We start from the raw sequence: 27034 nt of genomic DNA, 5'->3' as shown, positions 1-27034 counted from the left end.
TTACATTCCATAACACACATTTGCACATAGTTTGTGATGCTTTGATAAATAAACACATGATACATTGCACATATACCGTGATGAGGTAATAAATAAACATGATGCATTGCACATATCCCTTCAGTTAAAACATACGGTGCCGCAAGGACACAATACATGGGTTTCTCGGCTACGTCATCACTGGTTGCGTGCGCAATCTCGCGGCAGAAAGAAGCAAGATAACGTTGAAGTGGATGAGAAAGCTGTGGAGGAAGGCAACATGACAGGGAGTTGTTGTGTGGTGAACTGCTCTAACAGAGTTGGTAAGATGTTCAGTATACCTAGGAGGAAGCATCCAGCTAGCAAGCAGCTTAACGTCAAATAAAATATAGAAAAAGGCTCAACAATGTACAAGGTTACGTTTGGGAATATGTTGAGGGTTAGGTAAGTTTGTCTCCATTTTCCGGTAGATCGGCCACGCCAAGAGCCACACTGCTATTGGTCAATCTGCAACTGCGACTTCCGGGTTAAAAAAAATATCTGCATTTTCAGCACTTGCATGTCAAGAAACACAATTAGTAGGTTTCACTCGATAAAATGTTACACAGTTAGCAGGTAGGTTTCACTCGATAAAATAATAAATACATTTCAGTCGTTCACATTTATTTATTTGTTTAGGAGACACATCAGCAGGGAGCGAACTGACACACAACTAGTAGGGAAGTTTATGTCGTTTTAGCAGGCGCTTCAGCAGGGAGACGAACCTACAATCTTCCCATTACTAAACTGATTGTCTACCTCCTACACCACTGTCGGTTGATATTTGAGTGATTATTTATAAGGTAATATTTGCAGTGCAGTTGATATTGGCATGGCCCTTACATCTACGGAGCAGTTAAGGCACTGTACAGGTAATATTGGCATGGCCCTTACATGCACAGAGCAGTGCCTGTACAGTGCCTAAACTGGTCCGTACATGTAAGGGCCATGCCAATATTACCTGTACGGTGCTTTAACTGCTCCGTAGATGTAAGGGCCATGCCAATATTACCTGTACAGTGCCTTAACTGGTCCGTAGATTAAAGGGCCATGCCAATATTACCTGTACGGTGCTTTAACTGCTCCGTAGATGTAAGGGCCATGTCAATATTACCTGTACGGTGCTTTAACTGCTCCGTAGATGTAAGGGCCATGCCAATATTACCTGTACGGTGCTTTAACTGCTCCGTAGATATAAGGGTATCTGTAATGAATATGATGTGGTAATGACACAACGTCTTGGTAAAATCTATAACGGTCCGATAGGAAAGTGGAAAAGAGGTGAGAGGAAGAGTAGGAAGTGTGTGTGTGTGGGGGTGTGTCTGCGTGCGTGCGTGTGTGCGAGTGTGTGAGCATGCGTGCGTGCATGTGTGCGTGTGAACATGAGTGTAACATACATGCAACCCATTGGTATGGTGTTGTTACTTGCCAACCATTTGCTTTTATTTTTCCTTGAAATTGTCATTATGGAACAGACTTGATTTTTGCTGACGTATAAAATGATATGACAATAGCAGCATTTGGGTCAGTACTGTAGATTCGAGTCTGTGAAGGAATGCGAACGGGAGAGAAAAATGTGTGAGAGAGTGTTGTTGCGTGTGTGTGTGCGTGTGTGTGTGTGTGTGTGTGTGTGTGAGAGAGAGACAGATGGTCGCACAGCAGAGAAGATGCTGTCCTTTTTGCTCCCCTGTGAGCGTCCAGTCTGCTACACATAGCAGCAAGAGACAAGTAGAAACCAAAGCATTACCTCATAACATCCCTCTCTCTCTCTCTCTCTCTCTCTCTCTCTCTCTCTCTCTCTCTCTCTCACACACACACACACTTCTGATCTCTGATTCCTTGTCTAGAGATTGGGAGGAGTGTTTCTCTTCAAAGCCAAATCAGAACTTCAGATCCTTCCACCATTTCCTGTGTCCTGTTACTCTTAGCACCTCTGTCTCTCTCTCTGTCCTCCTCGTTGGCTTTCCTCTCCGCTTCAGCCTTCGCTCTTGCTTGGTTGGATGCGGTTGAAAATCTCCACTGCTTTGTTGGCGCGGCATTCCAGCGAGTTTGTCCAATATATCCGGCAAACCTTCCGCAACCGCCGAAGCAAGATTTGGTTCCAAGAGCCATTTGAGAGCACCGAGTTCTGGAACTCTCAAGAGTTCCATTCTGCCATTGGCACTGGTTACTGGTGGTTAAACACTTTGCCGCTCTCTCTCACCTGACCTCTCTCGACATCCTGCCGCTGTTTCTCCGGCTTCCTTGTTGACTTCCAGGCACTAACCAGCTGGGTGATTTTATGAAGAGACACACCAGAGGGACCTTAAGCCTGCACACTTACCATCCTTTTTCTCTTTGACGACTCAACGTGGCTGAAACGTCCCTCTGGAGTACTTCTGCCATGGTTGCTGTCAGGGGCTTGTCCTGCTCCGTGGTGCCCAAGGGCGCCTCTCTCCTCCTGGGGTTGGCGCTGCTGGTGCCCCTGGGGGTCCGGGGGCAGAACGACACGGAGGGCCTGGTGCTGGAGGGGAAGTGTCTGGTGGTGTGCGACTCCACGCCCACCGCTGAGCCATCTGGGAACCCACTGGGGATGTCGGTGCGATCGGGCACGGGGCGCGTGGCCTTCTCGGCGATCCGCAACACCAACCTCGAGCCGTCGGAGATGAGCAACCGCACCATGACCATCTACTTCGACCAGGTGAATGATGAAATATGAGTCAATTAGTATCCCATTGAATGACTGGCTGGCTGAATACACAAAGCAATTAGGAATTGAATGAATGGATGAGCTTTTGTATTGAGAAAGTGAGTTAGTGTGTGAGTGAGTGAGTGAGCAAGTATTGAAATGTGAGTGAGTTTATGTGGAAATTTATTGGGCAATTGGCTTTGTATAAGGAAAATGATCATGGTGAATAACTGTAACTGTAAGTGACTTTGAGTGAGTGACAAGGTGATTGCAAAAGAGCAGTAGTCAATGTTTGCTTCTGTGAACTGTTACCATGACTACTGTGCCCTCCCTCCACAGGTTCTGGTAAACGTGGGGTCCCATTTTGACCCGGCACGCAGCGTTTTCCTGGCGCCACGAAAAGGAGTCTACAGCTTCAGCTTCAATGTGGTCAAGGTGTACAACAGGCAAACCATACAGGCAAGAGAACACTCAGATACACGGCTCTGTGTCAAAAGTACTTCTGTTAGACAAACTTATTTAAGGGGCAAAGTAATAAGAAATGTTACGTGTTGAACAGCATTGTCGGAACAACTCCCTCCCTTTTTTCACATCTCTTCTGTCACCCTCTCTCCTCTTTTGCCTCCTCGTTCATCCCCCCTTCTTTCGGTCTCCTTTTCACCTTTTCTTTATTTCCATCCCTTTCCTCTCACACTGTAAATGTCCATTTGTTTTATTCTTCTCTCTTGTTCCCAGGTCAGTCTGGTGTTAAACGGCTGGCCGGTGATCTCGGCTTTTGCTGGGGACCAGGATGTGACCAGGGAGGCTGCCACCAACGCCGGGCTGATCACCATGGAGAGGGGGGACAAGGCATACCTCAAGCTGGAGAGGGGAAATTTGATGGGAGGGTGGAAGTACTCCACTTTCTGTGGCTTCCTGGTGTTTCCGCTGTGAAGGGGGGCGGCTGGAGATGCCTGAAGGGTGTTTTGCCCCCCGACAGTTCTGCTTTTTCAATGATGTCAGTGTGCTTGGAAAAAAGGGACAGCGAGGTGCTCTGGCATCCAGCTTGCATTGAGAGATAATACACGAGTAACACACATGAAGAGGACTTTATAGTAATGTAAATCTCTGTGTGTGTCTCTGTGTGTCTGTATGTGTAAGTGTTAACGTGTGTGTGTGTGTGTGTGTGTTTGAGAGAGAGAGATTAATGAATGTCACTGTATCCTGTGCATATCATGTATGCATGTTTAGGCATAGAAATTTAAGTTTGTCTAGGCTCCTCTGTATGTATATTTTCATTTCTCTGCCTCAGTTCTTGCTGTTGCCTGTCTGTCACCTGTAAGATTAATGCTTTCATTCACGCATGAAGTCCACGCCTAGCACTGTACCTGTCATTGATTGTGAAAGATGATTACCACTCTTTAAACACTCTCAGACAGTGCTGTAGCAATACAACAAAACAACAATGCAAGATGATAAAAGGGTACAACCAGATACATTGTGGTTATTTCACAGGTGCATCATGGGTACATATCGGCAGTATTAGTAGGTGTCAGTAGGATGTGCTTGGCTGAATTCTGGCTTCGGTTAACTTATCCTGGCCCTTGTTTATATTGGGCAGGCTTCCAAGGCCTGGTTTGAAGGCGACTGCAGCTCTAAATTGAATTCTTCGGGTCCACTGCGCTTCCAAACTCTCTGCCCACTTTAGTTCTCAGCTTGGCAGGGGGCCTTGTGTGGCCCATGTCCCTAACCTGTTTATAGAAGGCACACCCGTTAGTTGGCAGAGACAGGTGAGACAGAGGACTTGTTCTTCCACACGTGAACAGCCAGAGACGGGCAGGCACATCATTTAATGGGCACAAAACTGTGCCACGGTGTGCCCACCTGCCGCCATCAGCAGGGCTCCCCCGAAAAAAAATCCACCTCCGCCCAGGACAAACCTATCCATTGCCGTGCCAACCTCAATTTGCTGTGTCCTCAGAGACCTGGAGTTTAGCAGCTGTTTGTCCGGTAAAAATAGCACCTTCTCTTCCCCGCCCCCCCCCCCCCCCCTCACCATCCTTATGGACTCAGGTGGGGGGTGGGGTTGCTGGGAATCAGAGTCACGTACGACCGTCACGCGCCGGCTGAACTAGCTGCTCCTCGTAGCGGGCAGATCCGGTAGGCAGATGGAGCTCCTGGCCGGGGATGTGGCAGGTCGGTGCCAGAAGCCTGGTGTTTTTGCCACATGCGCTGTCACAACCCGTTAGCATCACTAGCACAACTCACGCACAGACATGAGGGCGTTGCCAAAAAATGCAGGACGTTTTTTTTTTATGCTTATGTTGGCAGCCTTCTTTATATTACTTCTCTAGCATTCTAACTGAGATAAAGACTCTGAAGAAAGAAATTTGGACACTGGAAATATCTGCAAAAAATGTACTAACAATAATATTGTCAAGATTGTATTTTACATGGATATGGGATAATAGTGTGGGTTTGGGTCATCACACACACACCCTAACACACACACACCCACACACTCCGAGGCTATATATGCTCCTACTCCAAATACATAATAAAGGTACTGACAAATAAATAGACACGACTATACTAACTAATGAACTGACTGAACGATATGACACTGTTCCTGTTACAGTCTACCTATGTTTGTGTGTGTGTGTGTGTGTGTGTACTGTATGTGTGTATGATTCATAATGTGTGTGTAAGTACATATCATTACAGGCTGTAAACACTTATTGTCAATCCAGGAACACTGAGTTACAGTTAATAATGCAGGAAGTTTTTAGCAGTTTTTAATTAAGTACTCAATCTAAAGCCTACTACATGAGGACTCCAACTACGTGTGACCTACAAAGTCATACATAGCACAATATTCTTAATGAGTTTAATTATTTTTTTATGTTTCATGAAAGATGTACAAAAACTTTACACTTTTTAATGTATGCGGAAAGGAGCAAGACATAACAACAATTAACTTATCACAGGTCCAAGAAGCACCACAATTTCAGACGAATCATTATCCCAAAATTGAGAAAGGTATTTTCACAAAGATTGAAGTGTTCACAGTGATTGTGAAGTTATGATAGATCTGCTAAGAAGTTGAGAACATGATAGAAAGAAACAAAAAGAGGATAGCAACTGACATTTCAGTCTATTTTCCACCGGTCATCAAAGCTTTCAGGCTTAAAACCTGATTAATGGTCGACCTTATACTCAGACTCGCAGACATCTCGATGTGTCAAACACCCTCAAAGCACCTCTACGTGGCCTGACGTGCACCTCCCACATTTTTTTACTATCCTTCGAGACAACGAAGACCGCACGGACACTGCAGGGCTAACTACCGTAATTTCCGGACTATTGAGCGCACCTGAATATAAGCCGCACCCACTGAATTCTTTAAAAATACTTATTTTGAACATAAAATAAGCCGCACTTGTCTATAAGCCGCAGGTGCCTACCGTACATTGAAAACAAATTTACTTTTACACAGGCTTAAACGAAACACGGCTTGTAACAAGAACAGTTAGTAGGCAGGCTACGTACTAATATTATACAAATATATAGCTTATTATAAGTGCAAAAGTGAGCAATCGAGGATGAGCGAACACGCAGAAAGTGATGTTGCTCAAGAGCAAGATGATGACGAATTGGTTAAAAAGGGGGCACCTCTGTCGTTTGGAGCTGGTTTGGGTTCAAAATATCCGATCTCGACCATAAAAGAATGAAAGACAGTTGTGTAGCCGTGTTGTTTTAGCCAAAGGTGTAAGCACCAGCAACATGTAAAATCACCATTCAATTGGCAGCTCGCACATTGTCAACTGTCTATCATATTTCATATTATAATTTTTCACACACATAAGTAAGGTACAGTTGGTACCTGCTAGCTTGTGATGAACTCGTGTTAATATGTGTGAATATGAACTTGCTGCACAGGCACCCTGAGGGCTTCTACCCCTTCCCATTATAATTTTATGAGTTAAAACAATCTTAAGAGAAATAATGGGAAATCGACAGAGCAAGGGCTCACTCTGATATCAATGTAATGTTAGCGAATATTGCTCATGCCTTAGTCTCGGCTCTATGTCTAAAGCCAAATCTATTCTTGAGGTTCCAAACATTTTCAAAAGCAAGTTGGCTTTAAATGTGTGTTGTCGATCGAGTTATTTTCTGTCCCGTTGTTTGAAGCATACCTTTTAGCTCCGGCATTGATCTCCCATTATTTAACATTTTACATTTCGATTGAAAGTCCAGTTACAGGCTCTCGCAACCCCCCTTCATTGAGGCAAAGTTACTGTTTGCCTCCCCTCAGGCATTTAGCTTGTGGAAGTGGGAAAAATCCATAAATAAGCTGCGTCATTCCTATAGGCCGCGAGGTTCAACGCATGGGAAAAAAGTAGCAGCTTATAGTCCGGAAATTACAGTACATCATTTCAGGAATCTCACTTTTCCGGTTTCATTCCCTCATCTCACTTTAAAAGTTGAAATTAAAATATTTAAAAGTGTTGGCAGTGCGCCAGGCAATCACATTTTCACCGAATAGAAGAACATTTGGCAGAATAAGTAAGGAAATATGAGCACCTCTACAACTCATCCTTGAAAGAATACAAAGATTTCCACCAACAGGCCGAGAACTTCGAAAGGTTCACGACTGCGTCAAGGCGACTGCGTCTAAGCGACAGCGTGGCCACACAGTATCACAGTCTTAGAAGCGTAACGGAGCCTTTACTTGTGATGTGGCTCTGACCCACTGGCACCCTCTGGTTTGTAGGGGTCTGCCCGTGATACTGGCAGGTTAACTCTAGAAGGCGCTGTGGGGTTCCGGTGCCTTTGCCTTTTGGGGGCCATGTTGACGTGCATGTGATTGTTGTTGCCAATCTGCACAAAAGAGAGGTCTACCATCTTCATGTTGGCTGAGAGGGAGACAAGAGAGGAGAAGGAAAGCAATTAAAGGGGTTTTATTTAACAAACGCTTTTATCCAAAGCAACTCAAAATATCATAAAAAATAACAGAATCATCTAAATAACTTCTATAAACAACAACAACAACAACTATGAAAATATTTTAAGTGACATTTGTAGTATATGAATAATCTCCACTGTCTAAGAAACCCAAAAGGTCCACTCCAAATTTCCGTTCAGTCCAGGGTCCGGAACAGCGACGGTCAAAATCCAAAAACAGAACTCCAACAAAAACATTCAAACTATGCACAAAAGGTGATGTGGTCTGGTCTTGTTAGTGTGAAAGGTGACACTTTTTTTTTTGTGCCACCAGTTCTTTAAACTTGGGCATAAAAGGTGTGAGGGCCAGGCGGAGGCACTGATGTATAAGTGTTCAATTGTGAGTGTGCGGAAACACTTGGTCAAAATGTTGAAGTAAAGTATGAAGTCAAATATCTGAGGTCTATTATATTACCGTATATACCGTGTCCTTGGGTAGAAACAGGAGTAGAATACTGGCGCTAAAAGAATAATCAAAAACAAAAAAGTCAGCAATTATGAGTCAGTCAGCCTGTCCATTTGTAAGGTTGATGGGAAAGACAATTAAGGCTATGTTATACAAAGGCCCCTTGACACTCACTTGATAGGACAGGTTTTGGGGCGGAGGTGACGGAGTGACAGTGTGTTCTGATTTGTGATTTGATGAGGTCAACCAGGAGGAAGTTCTATGACGTGGAGGAACAGCTGTGATTGGCTCATGTGGATGCCTCTCGACAGAATCTAGGAATATAACACGTTAGTTGCTAGTAGTCCTGTTCATCAACATGTAAATCGCGCTTATAGAATAACTCAAACCGTGCTACAAAGACGATACAAATAAACACACAGGCCACAGCATATGGCGTGGTGCGTCATTTACTGTACTATACGGCTGACTACAGTACGAGGGAATGACTAGATTATATGTTGTAGTCTGACACTTTAATTTTATCTTTTTCATTTGAGCATATTTGGTGTCATTTATGAATAAAAAAAGTAATCTAATAATTATCTGATATTATTTATCATTTTGGCATTTTTGCCAGAAAGCAAACATTGCCTTACCTTCAGGCTTGTGTTTGACCTTGGAGATTTGGGTACTGCCAATTTCCTAACAAAAATTGATTTACAAAGCTCATGGTTAGACAATGTTCTGTGTGTGTGTGTGTGTGTGTGTGCATGTGTATCAGCAGTTATGCACGTGCAAACCAGACAGTGCACCCACACCCTGACAATACCATTCAAATGTGGGGTCGATTTTGTGGTTTACAAATGAATGTGCTTAGTTGAGAAAAGTTGTCTTATTGCTGTTATGATGATATGCTCTTTTTTGTCCCTGAGTTCTTAAAAACGCCTCAAACATTTTGGTGCACAGTTCCTCTCTCTAATAAGAAACACGAAGTATACTGTATATCCACAGGACTATGGGGATCTATGAGGTGGACATACGTAAGATAAATTATAGTAAGATAAATTCAGTGGAGAAAAATAATGCATTAATATTATATATATATATACATGTATACTGTATATATTTTGTCATCTTCTTTTTTTACAACTTCTGGGTACAACTATAGACAATAAAATGAATGACAACCATCTTACAGGGCACTTATTATCCACAAACACATAGTACATTCCACTTCACTCATAAAGTTTGATTTATTTAATTAATCGGGGGAAAGAATCAGTCTATTTCAAGGGCAAAAAACAAGCCCCCCCCCCCAAAGTTAATGGTATCCATCCCTAATAAGAAACACAAAGTATACTGTACATCCACAGGACTATGGGGATCTATGAGGTGGACATGCGTAAGATAAATTATAGTAAGATAAATTCAGTTCAGTACAGTTTTTTAGCACCAACAATACAATTGTTGGCTTTTGCAGAGACCAGAGCCTGTTTAAGAGAAGAGCAGTCAGCCAGAGCCAGTCAGCGAGGTATGCAACATTGTATTCTTGAGCAGGGCCTCGGCAAGATAAAGACGAGATTTCAAGCATAATTTATGTGTGAAATCTCAGATCCTCTGCTTGTCCTTGAGTTGACCCGTCTTCATCTTGCCTCGCTGACTGGCTCTGGCCAAACAGGCTCTGGTCTCTGCAAAAGCCTAGAGACAATTGTATTGTTGGTGCTTATTATACAAATAAAACTGTACTGAACTGAATTTATCTTACAATATGCATGTGCAAAAATGTTGCTGACGCATATAAAGGACACCACAGGATAAAGAGAAGGACAGTGACAGCGGTTCACTGTTTTGGGAGTGCACCCCAAGTCAAAACTTTTCATGGAATAGCTGGTTTCTGCTTAGTAAATGGAAGTTAAACTGTGTGTATGACTCTGGTGGGTCTTTAGAAGCCCACATAATGCAAATGAGAGTCTATAAAGGATGAGTTTGGGCCGACTTGGGATTGCTCTGAGGATGATTCCCCCGTCGTGAATTAAGGTGGAGCCTCAATGTTGTGTGTGTGATTGGTCTTTAAGACTTTGGACCACACGAACCATCGACATATATTTAACTGAGACATATGGATCACATACTGATACAGAGTTGAGTCGTTTAGCATCAAAGTCACATATACCTGCTGAGGTTTCTTATCCACGCGTACTACTCCCTGCGAACATGCTAAGGTGGAGAAAAAGAATGCATTAATATTATATATATATACATGTATATATATTTTTTGTCATCTTCTTTTTTTGCAACTTCTGGGTACAACTATAGACAATAAAATGAATGACAACCATCTTACAGGGCACTTATTATCCACAAACACATAGTACATTCCACTTCACTCATAAAGTTTGATTTATTGAATTAATCGGGGGAAGAATCAGTCTATTTCAAGGGCAAAAAAACAAGCCCCCCCCAAAAAGTTAATGGTAACCATCCCTTCCCTATCCCCCCATGACTGCCCTATTTCTCCATGAACCGAGCCACATTCTCCGTCTGCTGGTAGGATGTGTAATCCACCACTATTCTTGTTTCCACCAGAGATTAAAACTTGGATATCATGCCTGTATCCTGGCCTTCATTTCTTGGCCTGCCCTACCAAGACATTGGCCATCATATACTAGCTCACGCCCAGCTTGCCTGTACTCACGACTAAACACAAACACAGCTTTTGAAAAAATGACCCCAGCTTAATCAATACCCTTGATGAATAGAGAGAGAGACAGAGAAAGAGAGAGATAGAGAGAGACAGACAGAGAGAGACAGAGACAGAGAGAGACGACAGAGAGAGATAGAGAGAGACAGAGGAAGGGAGGGGAGGGAGGGGAATGTGGAAGGTGAGGTCGTACCATGAACAGGAGAAGGGGGGAAAGCCAGTGTCGTCTCACAGTGTGAATTCCCCAAAGACGCCTCAGAACCACAATCCTGAAGAGAGGAGATTCGGCAATAATCCATAGTTTGAAAGAGAGAGAAAGACAAAGAGGATTCATTTCTAAATCTTTTTTAGTCATTCCTGCTTCCTTGCCTTTTAAAGCAAAAATAATTGGGCATAGGACGTCCAGAGTCAACTTTTCCACAGCTTACACTTAAGACAACAGCCCAGTAATGTTGTTCCAGTAATTATGCAATAAAAAAAAAAAAAGAAGCTAAATAATTGTTGGTTGCATGGGAATTGCTATGGTGATATTTTTTGTGATACCAGGCTGAACAGAGGCTTACCAGTTTCTTCTGCACGTTAAACACTGCTTCACTAATCCCCCGTCTGTGCAGGTCAAACAGACCTTTTGTCACTGGGTGGCATTCTGAAGGAGAAGAGACCCATATTGAGAATATTATATATATATATACCCATATATACACATATTGAGTGTACTTATTACTGTGTACTGATAGTAGCCCATAATATTATCTAATTGTCATTTAAATAACCAACGTAATTTATTATTACATGCTATCACCATAAACTCTAAACCCTAGGCCTTACAAGGCCTTAACACTAACCCCAAAGTAAAATAACAGGTAGTTCTCATTTGCCAAATAATAACACATTAAAGGTACAGTCCTTGATTTTAATCCAGCACCCTTTTTGTCCAATTTAGTTTCTCTAGGTATCTGTTCAGCCAATCAAGGATAGCTAATATACAGTGGGGGTTCACATATAAGCGTAAGGTTGAAATCATGGAAAGAACATGGGCTATCATACAAGCTGGAGAGAAAGAACCCCCCATCTTGACCATTCTGATGAGTTTCATAGTTGAAGGAAGTTTCATAGGAAAACGCCATAGCTATTAGCTAACTGCTATTAGCTATGATCGTTCTTGAACAACCAACTTAATAACTATCGGCTAACTGCTGTGAGTGCCAGTTGTCTTTTAAAGGGGGGGGGGGGGGCTCAGCTTTAATAAACACAATACATACATACATAACCTTTTTTGATCTACTCACTTTCAAAGGAAGGTCTCTGAGCCAGGTCTGTCATCCAGCATTTTTCCATCAGCTCAGCGATCTCAGCTAGGCCCTCCACACCCTCCAGAACCAGGGGCTGCAGATCCGGACGGTCCCCGAGTGGGATCCGGAACCGCACCAGAGTGGACTGAGCATCTAAAGAACCGCACCAGAGTGGTCTGAGCATCTAAAGAACCGCACCAGAGTGGTCTGAGCATCTAAAGAACCGCACCAGAGTGGTCTGAGCATCTAAAGAACCGCACCAGAGTGGTCTGAGCATCTAAAGAACCGCACCAGAGTGGTCTGAGCATCTAAAGAACCGCACCAGAGTGGTCTGAGCATCTAAAGAACCGCACCAGAGTGGTCTGAGCATCTAAAGAACCGCACCAGAGTGGTCTGAGCATCTACAGAACCGCACCAGAGTGGTCTGAGCATCTAAGGGGGTGTGGGGGGTGTTAAAGATGAAGGGGATGAAAAAAATGAAGAGTGGAACTGTAACTAAGTGGAATGAATTGGAGCTCATTTAATGGAACTTAAAAAAAAGAAGAGGTGATGTGACAAAGGTCAAAGAAATAGGGGGAGGAAAGGGCAAGGAGGCATCAGTGATTTTAACCCACAAAGTGATACAGCTGGTCTCTAACGCATAGCACAGCACTGAGCTGGTGGCAGTGGGGAAGTCTCTACACACCACTCTCACTGGATGTTTACAGTGTCAATCACCACTCTCACTGGATGTTTGCAGTGTCAATCACCACTCTCACTGGATGTTTGCAGTGTCAATCACCACTCTCACTGGATGTTTGCAGTGTCAATCACCACTCTCACTGGATGTTTGCAGTGTCAATCACCACTCTCACTGGATGTTTGCAGTGTCAATCACAGGCACACCACTCTCACTGGACGTTCACAGTGTCAATCACAGGCACACCACTCTCACTGGATGTTCACAGTGTCAATCACAGGCACACCACTCTCACTGGACGTTCACAGTGTCAATCACAGGCACACCACTCTCACTGGATGTTCACAGTGTCAATCACAAGGGATGTGAGCAGAAATCGGGTTTGGCAAGGCCATAGAGCATCATGAAGGAATCGCTGTAAAGGCAAGGAACGTGCAAAGAAGGATACGCAAGCACCCCCCATTAATCCTTTACTCGGGGGGGGGGGGGGGGGGGGTTGTGCATGCCACAAGCCAAAGAACTTAGAAAGTGAAAAAAAAGTGCGCGGGTGAAAGAGAGCAACGTCTTCAGGGATGACGTGAGGGTTGACTCACGTGGGTAAGGCTCCCTCCCTGTGAAGATGGACCACAGGAGAATCCCATAGCTGAAGAGGGCAATTAAAGAGCTCAGATTAGACTATGGGTTACCTCTGTGAACCTTATTTGATAGCATGAGTTATTGCTAGACTGTGGGAAAGGTGTAATTAAGCCAGGGTGAGTACAGCCTGTGTGGTTTGGATGTGGGATATCCACATACTAGATAACTACTAGTGTTATAATTATGTTGAAGTTATGCTGAAAATGCTTGTTTTCCTTATCTGTATGATTTCATCATCACATTTAATTCAATACTAAAGTGTCATTTACCATTCTCTCAAGGCGCTTTACAGAGCCCAAGACTGGAATATTCATAAGATTGTCTCCATATATAATTGATAGTATATTTACAGTATCTGCCATCCCTGGATCAGGACATGCTACTACCCCAATAAGTTGGGTTTGTTTCCTCGGTTCAGTACTTGGGGCGCACACTTGTTGAGAAAGATCTATACGTGTGCTACACTACACGTTGTTAAGGATAAAAGGCGCTTTGACGTTAAAATGAGTAAATGTGCACATATAATCATATATAATTACCTGTAGACATCTGAGGCACAGGTTGGCTTATAGGACAGGTTGAAAGCCTCAGGGGGCATGTAACTGATTGTCCCTCCTGTCTCACCGTCCATCTCCCTGCTTCTCTTGGACACAGTGAGGGCAAGCTTGGCCAAGCCGAAATCTGTGAGCTAAAACACAGTTGAGTCAAATTGAGTATTTTATATACGTCTGGAAATGTCAGAAAAAAAATCATGTCTTATGAGGCTCCAAAGTATCACTTTATTGTTGCCATGGCAATGAAATTATCTTAATTGTATTGCAATAGTATTGCAGTCATACCTGCCCAAGAATGACCACGCTGTATTTTACAATGGAAAACCACATCAATTTCACAATAAAACACAGAATATCCCCAATAGCCTAATTTCCTCTTAATTTACATTGTTTCACTTCTACTACCAGTTTACAATGACTGGCTTTTACAATAGGGAAGAAGCCATGGCAACCATGACGTTGTTCCTGTCATCCTCATGATTCAAACTATACAACATAAAGAGGAAATAACTGTCAAGGCTGGGAAAGAGGTAGAGTCCCCGATATAAATTATGGAGATCATTTCGTAACACTGTTAATGACTTCAGAATTGTTAATCAAGTGCCAGTATTAATATATACCTTGTATGAATCATGTGCTTATGTAAGCAGGCTTTTCTGTGTTATCTGAGTGTGTGTAACTCAGATTATTAGGTGCCACTTAGTCTGCATATGTGCAAGAGCATGTTTGGGTATACTCAGTGGTCACAGGGTAGAAATGTGCTTTCTTGACCCTGAGAAGAACAGACATCCTTGGAAGACAAGAAGCTCAGTCGAGGACTTTTAGTATTTTGACTGAGATGTTAAACATTCATGGCGTCAGCATTAGATAAACCTCTATCCAAATAAACCTTGCGCGATGTGTTTAATTTTGCTTCACTCTCGTTTGCTGAAGTATGGAAGTGAGCACGGGCCCCCTCTCTCTCATGGCTCCTCCACATAGAGAAGAATTGCCAGAGGAATTGAAAAATCTGATGGTGAGACAAAGATGGAAAAGGATACAGGAAGATCGGCGACCACAGTTGCAGCAGTAATAAAGGAAGTGTAGAACAAGCCATGGTATCACTAATCAGAGCCGTCCCCCTATAATGACGACCCGGACAGTGCGCTACTTGCACAGCCAAGTGCTTCAGACTTGGCACAGGGGTTATCAATGAAAATGGGAGTTTCTGTGCCAATTCAGACAGTGCAAAGGACATTGAGAATACATATAGAGAATACATAAGAAAACTGCAAGATTAAGCTCGAACGGGAAAAGACGACTGATGAATATCGGAAGCACATTATTTGGTCAGATGGGACTAAGATACATTTGTTGAGCTCAGATGGAGCAAGTGAAACTACGACCTGGCCAAGTATGCAACCTGACTTGAATCCATAGATCATTATTGTGTACGAAGCACGGCCACCTGCAAGTCTGCCATGCAAACCTCAGAAAGGATCCGCATTACTTCATTCCAGAAATACATTTTGAGATCCAGCATTGGTATGGTCAGTCTTTGGAGTGCTGACGTGAACAAGCCACCAACTCCCCAGAATACACCGCACCGCACCACACCCCACCGCACCGCATCGCACCGCACAGCACCGCACCACACCACACCACACCACACCACACGTAAAAAGGGACACTGGCCCATAACGGTTCCATTCTGTAATAATTCATTCAATTATAGACCGTCGGTCCCCATACTTTTACATAGCCTAACTTTGTCCATATTTACTACACTGGTAAAAACCACACACAGCCTTTTCTGACCCAAATGACGAGCTATTCAGGTCAACACTGACCGAGAAGGGTTTTGTTCCCGTCGCTCTAGTATATTGCTGGGGTGATCTGTTATTCTGTTATCTGTTTTTCTACTCAGGAACTGATTGCCTTGCACTAGCCACTAGGCAGTTGTATCTGTGATTGACTGGTTAGGCTGCAGCAGGTACGCAGGTACGCGTTACTGTATTGTGAGTTAAGCTACAGTATGCCATCCATCCGCATGTATGAGACCAGGAGTTCTATTTATTCGTTTCAAGAGTAAAGAGTAAAACTGAAACAGAAATGTCACTCTGCCGCTTTCTTTCACCATGTGACACAATGGTTCATTTGATTCAATGCTTGAAAAAAACAAATGGTTCATTTCCCCAAACTGCTGACAGTCAGTGGGCTGTTGTTAATAACCAGGGAAGGTCAACTACAAACGAGCATAACGTGCATCATACCTCCGCTCTCAGACCGCCACCACCTTTACTGTAACCGGGCTTGCATATTAAGAAATTACCAAATGTCAAAATCATATCCTTTCCGTAGTCTATTGAAAATATCAGCCTTATGTTACACACTGGTAACATCTTTAATAATGTTTAGAGTTGGTGAAAATGACTAAAGAAGTATAAATGAGTAAAGAAAAAAACTGTTTTGAAAGCAAGTGGCCAAACAATAGGCTGTTTGTCTGTAAGTCACTAACGGACCGCCAACTCTGCCCCCAGTGGGCCACTGGCCTTCTGCTATCATGGTGTACACTCACACACAACATATGAATCTGATTTGTTTGGTGCCTTTTTGTTGTGAAATCCTCAACTGATGGAACTGGCTGTGAGCAAAGCGTGCGCGAACACACACACACACACACACACACACACACACTTTTTGCTTTGCTTCAACAATAAACGTTATAAACAGTGTATATTTCTGTACACAACTGAACTGAAATTAATGTGAATTGAATGCATTCGTGTCCTGACCCTGACGTTGAGGTCGCTGTCCAGCAGCACGTTGCTGGGCTTCAGGTCCAGATGCAGCAGCGGTGGACACATGCAGTGGAGGAAGTTCATGCCCAGGGCCACCTGGTGGGCCAGCCGGAAGGCCAGCGGCCAGGGCGGGGGCCCGCCGAGGGCGTCCTGGAGTCCCGCTAGGGAGCCCCGCTCCATGAACTCCATGACTAGGCCAAGCTGGGTGGAGGGGCCCGTGCCCGGGGGGCGGCCCTGGTACACCCCCAGGATCCTCAGCACGTAGGGGTTGCTGCCCTGACGCATCATATCTGCTTCTGTAAGGAGGGAGGTGCCAGACCTGGCAAGGCAGAGGAGGAGGTAATTTGATTTAGCTTCACATGTGTGTATGGATGGGTGTGAATGCATGCATTACCTGTGCACATCGGTGCATGCGTGCGTGCTGGTGTGCAGACGTGCAGGCGAGCTTGCGTTTGTGCGTGCATGCATGCGTGCGTGTGTGTGCTGTGCACATGTTTACATCTTTTTGTCTTTTGTCTGTGTATTGAAGATACTGAATTCACAAAGGTAAATGAAAACAGATCATGAAGCCAACACAATTACATGATCTAGCCATTTATATGAGTATATGATAAAGTGGTGACTTTGCTGTGGCTGACAAAGAGCCAAACGATCAGATTGAAAAGAAAAGGGGGGAAAATCTCCTCAAAATGTAACATGACAAACATGTAACATGGCTCTGTTTAAAGCCACAAGTGTCCCCTGTAGCCATGTTCACGGCACTCACATAAAAACCTACCCATCACTGTAATGGAGAACCTTCACGGCCACATCCACCCCCCAGCGCACATGCTTGGCTCGATGGATCTGTCCAAACCCTCCACTGCCAATCACCTCCCACGACTCGAGGCTAGCATCTCCAATCAGACCAGGCATCGGGCAAGTCGACTCTTCCATTTTTTACTGAGGGTAAAAAGTCCAGATGTCTCCTTCACGTTTTTTTGTTAGTGTATTTTAGTGTTTGGCATTATTTTCAGTTACATGAGAGCAGAGCTTATTATGTTCAACATCTTCTACAAGATGATGTATTGTTGTTTTTTTTAATTTACGATGATAAAACAACTGCGACAGATACAAACACGTGTCGCCACGTAAGAATTCATGCATTCTACAGCACTAAGGCAAGAACAACGAGGTGACAGGAAAGTAATAGGAGTCGGAACCACAATTCATTTATCACGAGTTCTCACCTCTGAACGTGTGTCAGTTGCTTTGACCTACTGGTAAGCTATCGCAATAGGAAGAAAGGTGAAAACCAACGTTATACTGATTCCAACCGAAACATATGTTAACTATAATTGGACCTACCTTAATTATTTGCATGTTCTGTAGCCGTTGTGTTTCTTTTTATTCAACTTGCATGTTTTCACGGCTGAATAAACTTCAGTTGTCTGAAGTGACTTGATCATGAGGACGACAAAGCAGCACTTAAACGCTGACTGCATAAAATAAACGTCTTTCACTTCTGCTATGGGACGCCTGTAATTTGACGCCTTGTACAAGGGGAATTTACCTATAAAGAGGAAGTTGTATGATGACCGCAGGCTATGCCACAGATTTGTACCCTGCACCTTGCATCCAACCCCGTTTCCTCTATATTCTCCTCTTTCTTAGAGAAGTCATAACAACGTCTGTAGCTAATACTTATAACCTGAGTGTTTGTGTATGGACTTGGCATGAGTTCTAGCCTACATTAAGGATCAGCTTTTTAGTTAAATTACATCATCATGGTTGATTGACTGCGCAACACGTTTATTTACATAAATAAAATAAATTATGATAGACTTTGTTTTGTCTTTCTTCAAATTACAGTTATTACGTTTTTGTTTATGCCCCTTCTGGTGCTCGCTACGGAAACGTCAGTCGCAATCGTTACGTCATTGGAATGCCCCTGTCAAATCGGAGATTTTCATCCTGTGATCTTCACCCAATGAGAGCTAGCAAGAGGACCGAGGTTACCACAGTTCTCCGACAACTTGAGCACGAATTCATACTTGGAAACAACAAAGCATAATGTAGGGTAGTCTAATTTTTTCTAGACATTTATTTTCCGTTCCAAACACGCGTCTATCTAGTCTGTAGTAGTGGTGAGGAGTGTAGTCAGCAACAACGTACGTTATTAACTATAAAGATCAAAACGTGTTGTTATACACTGTTCTGCTGTGCTGTGGACTGTTTTCTTTTGCCATGTGGGGCATGTGTGAATGTTGCAATATCGTTGAAACACAACGATAATCGAAGATGACGTTCTATAATCGATACAATTTTACATTGTTGTGTCAACACAGTCCGAATGTAGATTTTGTATGTGTTCTAATAGTGTATGCGTCTATACTAAAGGCATTACGATCGCAGAAGGAAAAGTTTCATTTTATCAACAAATGCCCACGTTAAAGGTAAACAGGAATGACATTCGCAAATCGATAGTCTGATCTACAAGTTGGGATCATGAATGTGGACCATGTTGATCATTTTTTGAACGTTAACTAACGAGAACCTTAAAATATCAAGTGGTGGTGTCGAACTTTGTGTCGAGTTACTGAAAAAGTATCAGGAAGAGGAAGACGGGGTGATACACCGATTTGAAACGAAACTTAAAGCTAAAGACAGCGAACAGACAAGTTACGAAGGCCCGAGTGGGATAGGCCTACTACATGTTGTAAGTAATCATTTATATACAGGAATTAACACGAATTGTGTCGTAATGTCAACTGTATTTTTCATCGAATCAGTGTTTCTCCTTGTCACCTTATGAACCCGAAAATCGAGTCACGCTGAAGGGGGAAATAAACGTAGCTGCTTTCTCTTCCCTTCTTGTTAGAAGCTAGTCCCCGTCGTTTCCCAGCTATGGCTTTCGCCTCTGAGGAGGGCAGCGGAGACAGACAGTGGAGTGAGAGCAAGCCACAGGTCGAGGATGAGTTCACGTGTTCCGTGGCGCTGCGGGAAGCCGTACTGGCTCTCAAGCCGACGGTGAAGCGCGTTTTCGGGGTGGAGCTGGGCATCGCCGTGGAGGAAGGGGTGGGGGTTCATCAGACTGGACTCATGTGGCTTCAGCTGAAAGGGAGGTCTAAAGACGTCAAAGCAGCTAAGGTGAGATCTGCGTTTTGCCTTTCCAATACTCCATAATCTAGGCTATCCTTATTTATGAGTTATGACTATTTAATTTAATTTTATTTTATTTTTTTGTATTCACATTTGTATTCCTTTTTTATTTGTATGTATATTTGATTCCTATTTCCTTGCTGTTATTACACCTGTATAATAACAGGTTTAATACAAGTTTATCTTACCTTATCTTATCTTATCCATTAGGCTGGCATTCAGTGTCAAAATAGATGTGGCTATAAAGTGATTGTCCAAAAAAGGGACAATGTTTGGTGAGCATGTTAGATAGTCTTTGTCTCTGATTAAATGTTGAATTACCCATGTAAACACAAGTGTCTCTGTGTTACAACAAAGTGTGGGGGATTTGAGGTGAGATTCTGCTATGTAGCTACTGTATCTAGTAGCCTACATGGATAATGTTAACATGGAATTCACCGTTGCAAAATGATTTATTATATGACGCTATGACAGACCATCAGCTGTGTTTGTGCTGAATTCTTTGCTCACTGCCTGTCTATTTTGTTCCTCTTCCACGTCCACTGTCTCACTTTTTGACCCCTCTCCATGTCCACTGTCTCTCTGTTTTGTCCCCTCTCCACGCCCACTGTCTCTCTGTTTTGTCCCTCTTCCACATCCACTGTCTCTCTGTTTTGTCCCCTCTCCATGTCCACTGTCTCTCTGTTTTGTCCCCTCTCCATGTCCACTGTCTCTCTGTTTTGTCCCCTCTCCATGTCCACTGTCACTGACCTCTGTGTTGTGAATCCGCAGCTCTTCGTGAGGGGTGTGGTGAACCAGGAAGAACAGCAGGAGGTCCCCTACCCAGAGGTCTTGCACTGTGTGTTCTGTGGAGCTTGTGGGCTGTTCATGGATTGCCTGATCAGAAATACCTCGGCCCATATCTTGGTAAAAAAGGTTTGAGGGAAAAGGAGGTGGCTATTGGGACAAGGACCAGGTTATTCTGGTGAAGTGTAGGGCCACATCTGTTTCAGGGTCTGATGCTAGTTAGAGAGGGATTGTGGCAATGTGATGAGTCACATTGCCACAACGTAACAACGTGACAACGTAAAAAAAATGTCATCCTGAATGGTGTGGTGGTAGAATATGAGAAGAGCATGATGACAAGTTTAAGAATTTTAATTTTAATCTTTTGACCTACTATGTGTTTAGACCAGATCTAATTTCCATGATGACAAGTTTAAGAATTTTAACATTAATTTTAAACTTTTGACCCACTATGTGTTGTTTCCAGATCTTATTTCCATTCCCTGTGTCTATCCCCCTCTAGGTTGGTTCCCCAGGTTGTGTTCTCATCTCGGGCCTGACAGAGCCTGTGGTCCGGGCCTACTCTCTCATTGTGGATCTGGTGGAGAGGTATGAGAGCAGCCAGGGTCGGCGCATGGACCCTGGGGCTCGAGGAGCAGGCGAGTCCCTGGATTCCCGTCGGGCCTTCAAGGTATTGGTGGAGAGGTGGGAGGACCGACACACTTTGGACCTGCTGGTACTGCCCGTGACTGTGAAGGAGGTCCTCCTCGAACTGGTGAAGGACAGTCGTTGGAGAACGACTGCTGAGACTGTTGCAGCACAGGCGGACGTTGACAGACCCGAGGCAGGGCAAAGCACCCTAGACAAGCCTTCTCACAGGAACCCAGAACAGCCCGACACAAGCCAGCACATTTCAGAAAGCACCCTGCTTCCCAACAGCTCAAACTCAACCGTGGAGGTTGTTGAGCATTCCCACCAGTGCGGCACAGTTTTCCCTTCTACCACTCCAGGAAGGGAACCGCCTGATCCCTTCCTTGGGAGTTTTGCGGTTGCAGAGAGGGCCCCCCGAGGTCAAACGGAGGGCGCTGACGATAGGGAAGGAGGACACCAGGGAGCACAGGGATGGAGTATTCCACAGGAAGATGGGGACGAGGTGTCTGCGACGGTGATGGCGGTCCCAGTCGGTGGCCAGGATGACTTCAGCCTCCTGCTGAAATTCTTCACTGCCATGGGCTTCAAGGAGGACGCGGTGAAGAGGGTGCTGGCACGAACCGGGCCCCGGGACGCCTTCGAGATCCTGGAGATGGTCCAGCAAGAGCAGGACCGGGAAGAAGGAGAGGACGAGGAGGGCCACCAGGAGAGCTTCAGCAGAAGGTCCGTTGACGGAGCTGAAGGGGAACCCACCTTCAGCAGAGCAGAGAGAGGAGAGCAGAGCCAGAACCAGACCCAGGCCCAGGCCCAGGGGGGCTCTGGGAATAGGAGCCCAGGGGAAGAGCTCAGGAGTGGGGAGGAAGAGGACTTCATCCTGGGGGTGATGAAGAAGGCAGCAGCCACCTGTGGGTACACAGACGACCAGGTGCGGGCGGGAGTCAGCAACCTGCCCGAGCACAGCTTCCACCAACTGGTCCTGGAACTGCAGAGGCATGGCGAGAAGGAGAAGGACGGCAAGCCAGTGGAGATAGACACAGTGGCCGCTGCCGCTGCCACTGCCACTGCCACTGGCACTCTCAGAGGACAGGAATTAGCCAAAGAGTCTCTCACTGGTTTGGCCAGAAAGGAGAAGGAGGAAGAAACAAGGAGGAGTAAGAAGGAGGAGGAGGAGGAGAAGAATGCTAGTAGAGAGATGAAGGGTAAAGCATTGGTTGCTAAGAGAGATGTGGAGGAGGATGGGGACAAACGGAGGAAACCATTACCACGACAACCAAGTGCCACACCCACGACCACGTTGGATCAGAATGTTAGACTTGGTCCTCCTGTGGAACATGGCGCAATTGAGAGGTACTTAATTGATCAAGCTTACCCGGACCCAACCCAACAGGCCTCCCCGAAAAGAAGGAGGCCTTATATTTCGGTCCAGCATGACAATTTGCATGAAAGGACTCCTGCGACTGGAGCTGCTAGTAACAGCAGAACAAACAACTGGAGCACCTCCAACCATCAGAACCATCAGAACAATCAGAACCATCATCGAGGCCCAGATCAGATGGACCAAACTGGCAGAGGAGGTTGTGCTTCCATCAGAGGACCGCCGCGACCCAGCTACCCTCATGACATTTTCCTCCCTGAGACAAATCCACACATCCACACACCTCTACAGAAGGCAGGTCTCCCACCCATGGCCGCAGGGGCCACGGTCACAGGACAGCAGCGCTTTCTGGAGGGCTTGCAGATGCCCTTTGAACTCAAGCTGGCTGGCGACCCCGGGGATCCCAGTTTGCGATACATTGTTATCGACGGGAGCAACGTTGCTATGAGGTAAGTTGTTGTCAGGGTTACACACCTCTCTCTCTCTCTCCCTCTCTCTCTCTGTCTCTCTTACTCTCTCTGTCTGTCTCTCTCTCCCTCTGTGACAGTGGTAGTGGTAGTGTTCCATGTGTGTGTCTAAGGCTGTGTACACTTACTTTACGTCTCCATCTGTATATGGTTGATGTCCACATGGCAATCAAAAAAGACAAGTATGGATGCACATGTACAAGTACAGTGGATCTGATGTGACCTGATGCAGTGATGGTGCCTGGGTTTCGTGCAGATGAAGTACATTACCAGCCACTCTCCTTGTTTAGATATTTAAAGTCCTGCACAGGCGAAAGGGTCTGACCCAAATTGAAAAGGGCAAGTGAAAACATTCAGCCACCATTATGGAATTTTCCTTACCACATCCTAACACCTGGAGTTAACCAGACTTTTGTTTGTTAAATTTGTTCCTTGCGAATGCAGTAAAAGTTTGAACACATGACCACTTAGACTACATCCACACTAAGTGCGGCAAATTTGAAAGCGTAGATGTTATGTAAAAACATTCTCCTTCCACATCATTGTTCTTGTACCATTTTTCAAATGTTGTACATCCACATGTAAGAGTCTCTTGGTTTAGAGAGGAACCACTATACAAAGCATTTTGTTGTTACAAGATACGTTTTTACTGGCAATTAATGATACAACACAGCCGTCAATGCAGTGCAGTCAAGAGTATTACATCAGCACTACTCTAATACTTGGAGAACCGAGAAGTTCTGACACCTTCAGAAATTGTTGGTCTTTTATGGCCCAGCCCAGAGATGTATCCATGTTATCACTCTGGGTCCACGAGGTATCCACAAGGTATCCATGAGCTGTTCCTTGGTGAAGCTGGTGGCCAGAGCAGGTGGCATGATAGTCTCGTCCAATCCAGGAGCGTGTGATTTTTTTGTAAATGCTGGCCCTGTATCTTTTCTTGAAACTTAGTTTCAACTGAGCACAGTGCCTTCTGTCCCTGCTTGCTTGACCTCGCTGACTGTCGCTGACTGAGTGCTCTTCAAATTATGTTCTTTAAACAGGCTCTGGTCTCTGTAAAGGTCTAGAGACAATTAAAATTCTATTGAACTGAATTTATCTTACTCACACCAAAACGTTGAAAAGCATTACAGTTTTTCACAATTGTTAACACCCGTTTTTCAAAACAATAACGGCTTTCTCAAAACTGCACACAGAAAACTGAAAACCTCACACACAAAATGCTAAACCTGACACTCCCTTTGTGAGATGACTCTTTGCTATCAAATCTCTTCACAAAATGGAACTCGTGTTTTCATTTGGTACACACAGCAATATTTTCAAAAGACACACACATACATTCATTGAGTACACACAACTAAGCATTTGCTGCACACAACCAAGCATTTACAGCACACTGCAGTACAAAATTGACACAATCATCTAAATGGAACACCATATGAATGACAATGACTCGAGAATGAGCCATTTCTCCTTTTGTAAAATGTCTCAGTGTAGGCCTACATTTTTCATAGTCAAACATAAAACAGCAAACAAATAAGGTTTTATTTGGGTACACACAGAGAACAGTACAGTACTGTAAACCATGTGATACCGTTGTTCTCACTAACCATATTTTCAATTTCAGTCTCCTGTTCCACCAACCACTAGATTGTATAGACATTATATTGTATACAAAATGCTTACAGTTTTTCTAAATTGCTTACACACATTTTTTGAAAGCATGCCCCGTTTTCTCAAAACTCTAAACAAAAATCCTAGCCTGGATACCAGCCTGAACTCCGCCCACAAAATTTTTGGTCTGGGAGATTCAGTCTGGAGTCGAGCTAGTTGGGAGGGATTCAAGCCCACCGAAAAGTGATCTGACCAATAAAATTGTAAGGGCGGGCTTTATACGTTGATGGACAGATATAGATAGTATAGCCTATACATCGGACAAAGATGGCGCCGTCTCGGGAGCTTAGTGGGACATATTTTATATGATTTAAGCTATCTACACGACTTTTTTTATGTCTACATTGACTCGGTTAGTTGTGTATACGCAAAACGAGTGTTGCCAAAGATTGTAGGTCTTAACTGAAGCACTCTAGACCATTATTGATCGGTTATGCTAACGCGTAGACAAAAAAATCATTGAAACAAATGGTAGCTTCTAGCCTTGAGTGCTAATTAAGTAACGTGAGCAGGCATATCTCAACAGATATTGACAGCGCATTCATTTTGAAAGAGGAACAGAGAAACGCGATCAAGGCATTTGTCGATTGAAAAGATGTTTTTGCCGTCCTTCCTACGGGATCAGGTCAAAGTTTAATCTATCAGATGGTAATAATACTACGTTGCTCTGATTGGTTCTAGGTATCCAATTCAGCAAAGAGGAATTTTCTTTCCTGGTTCGTTGAAACACGCCCCATAATCACAGCCCAATGGTTCGGTCTCAGACTCATATTCTGACTAGAATTATGAGTATGACATCGTCAGGCTACAAAAATCCCAAAACAACTAACAAAGAAATGCAAAACCCTTTATATCTCCTGCAAAATGCTACTTTGCTTTAAAAAAATATTGAAACTGTGTGTTCTTCCTCCACAGTGTGGTTCTCTTTCAGTCCTGCAAAATACAAATACTGCGAGCAGTGAGCACACTATATTCTATTGATATGCAGTATTACAGTAAGCAAGGCAAACAGATTTCGTACCTGTTCTCCATCCTGAAGGTTCTAATGAAAAACCATGAAAACATGGTCTACCACAGCAGCCCAAATGTCATTAAAGATCACCATTCTCCTTCTTCTTTCTCCTCCTCCTTCTTCTCCTTGTCCTCATTCTCTTCATCCTCCTTGCCCTCCTCCTTCTCTCTGTCCTCCTACTCCTCGACCTCCTCCTTTACTTGAGAAGTGTGTGCAACAACTGAAAATTGTGTACAGTGTTTTGACAACAAGGTGATGTGTAATTAACATCAGAGTGTAAGCAAGGAAAATCAGAGTCTAATGCAGATAATGGAGTCTTAAGTATTCCCAAATTGGGTCGAGCGATTGGTACATGAAGTGAAGGTTGTGCAGATTGTGCCGAATTTTAGCTTTTTAGGTCTTAACAACTGTGAAAAACTGTAAGAGTGTTTGTTAGTGGTGTCTCAAGCAGCGGTGCAGATGGGATTTTTGAACTGGGGGGGACGCTAACATTTTTTAAACGTTATTTACTGATGATTGTCGCCTTAAGTAGGGAGAGTGGTGGGGACGGATCAGGGTCACTATGAATCTGGGGGGTCCCCCCCGTCCCCAGTGCTATCTGCGCCCCTGGTCTCAAGTAAAACTGTTCTTTAGTATCATTGCATCCATACAACAACTCTCTGTTTTTCCTGTCAGAATCCCAGCTTTATTCAAAAGTAAACACCTCAGAGAGATTGGAAAAAGTCAAAGTCAAAGTCAGAGATGTTTTGAAAAAGTATCTTTTTCGGAGGCGGAAAACGTAGTTTTAGTGTGGACAGAGGTTAAAAAAAGTAAAAATAATTATGCATTTTTATATTCACCTGGGTTAGTGTGGATGTGGTCTTAGTTGTGAATCCCATCTGTAACGTCACAATAATGGAACTATATGTGTCTGTGAAGATTAAGGTTCAAGTTCCAGATCACACAGACAGTGTGGTAGTCATCAATATGTCACTATACCATACCACTGTGGTGTTTCATCAATTGTACCTAGGCCTTTAATTATGTTGCCATGGTAACATCTCCACAGCCATGGACTCGGGCAGTTCTTTTCCTGTCGTGGCATCGCCCTGGCGGTTCAGCACTTTTGGGACAGAGGTGTCCGCAAGATCTCAGCACTAGTGCCCCAGTGGAGACAGAAGAGAGACCCAAGGGTCAAAGGTATTACTTCCTGTTAATGGAGTCATTCTTCCAGTTATTCGTTGGTTAAAAAAGGATCCATTAAACTGTTA

General features: G+C 44.0%; 3 protein-coding genes across 4 annotated transcripts in view; 2 read left to right on the top strand and 1 right to left on the bottom strand.

The window, feature by feature from the left end:
- Window positions 1–2401: 2401 nt before the first annotated feature.
- LOC308382388 (cerebellin-1) lies at window positions 2402–3619 on the top strand (the record flags this gene model as incomplete). The annotated part of the gene is made up of 3 exons (XM_080860108.1): window positions 2402–2698; window positions 3026–3145; window positions 3422–3619. The coding sequence occupies 3 exons, from the start codon at window positions 2402–2404 to the stop codon at window positions 3617–3619; spliced, it is 615 nt and encodes a 204-aa protein (XP_080716234.1).
- A 2953-nt stretch (window positions 3620–6572) lies between these two features.
- Window positions 6573–18171, bottom strand: ripk3 (receptor-interacting serine-threonine kinase 3). Its single transcript, XM_080860141.1, has 13 exons — window positions 18047–18171; window positions 17478–17641; window positions 16694–17018; window positions 13905–14053; window positions 13323–13372; window positions 12048–12203; window positions 11322–11404; window positions 10952–11027; window positions 10231–10274; window positions 8714–8759; window positions 8250–8389; window positions 8085–8130; window positions 6573–7581 (listed from the first exon to the last, which is right to left on the bottom strand). The coding sequence occupies exons 2-13, from the start codon at window positions 17633–17635 to the stop codon at window positions 7394–7396; spliced, it is 1461 nt and encodes a 486-aa protein (XP_080716267.1). The 5' UTR covers window positions 17636–17641; window positions 18047–18171; the 3' UTR covers window positions 6573–7393.
- A 1097-nt stretch (window positions 18172–19268) lies between these two features.
- khnyn (KH and NYN domain containing) overlaps window positions 19269–27034 on the top strand; it is an 11146-nt gene continuing 3380 nt past the window's right edge. The window contains exons 1-5 of one of the 2 annotated variants that reach the window (XM_080859868.1): window positions 19269–19397; window positions 19560–19828; window positions 20612–20746; window positions 21129–23080; window positions 26833–26963. In XM_080859868.1, coding sequence (XP_080715994.1) covers window positions 19586–19828; window positions 20612–20746; window positions 21129–23080; window positions 26833–26963 — 2461 coding nt within the window. In that variant the 5' untranslated portion in view covers window positions 19269–19397; window positions 19560–19585. The remainder of the gene's footprint in view (window positions 19398–19559; window positions 19829–20611; window positions 20747–21128; window positions 23081–26832; window positions 26964–27034) is intronic. The other variant, XM_080859869.1, reaches the window with a different exon arrangement.

This window comes from Sprattus sprattus (genome assembly GCF_963457725.1).
Source record: "Sprattus sprattus genome assembly, chromosome: 21".
NCBI lineage: Eukaryota > Metazoa > Chordata > Actinopteri > Clupeiformes > Clupeidae > Sprattus > Sprattus sprattus.
The sequence above is the reverse complement of the archived record's forward strand: the minus strand, read 5'-3'. Positions and strand labels throughout refer to the sequence as shown.

What these genes read in the sequence shown, in the direction of transcription:
- ripk3 (XM_080860141.1), bottom strand. Translation starts at nt 17,635, where the DNA reads ATGGAAGAGTCGACTTGCCCGATGCCTGGTCTGATTGGAGATGCTAGC. An exon ending in GGTCAAACACAAGCCTGAAG is followed by an intron (nt 8,390 to 8,713) that starts GTAAGGCAATGT and finishes TTATATTCCTAG; the next exon opens with ATTCTGTCGAGAGGCATCCA. An exon ending in CCCAAAACCTGTCCTATCAA is followed by an intron (nt 8,131 to 8,249) that starts GTGAGTGTCAAG and finishes TTATTCTTTTAG; the next exon opens with CGCCAGTATTCTACTCCTGT.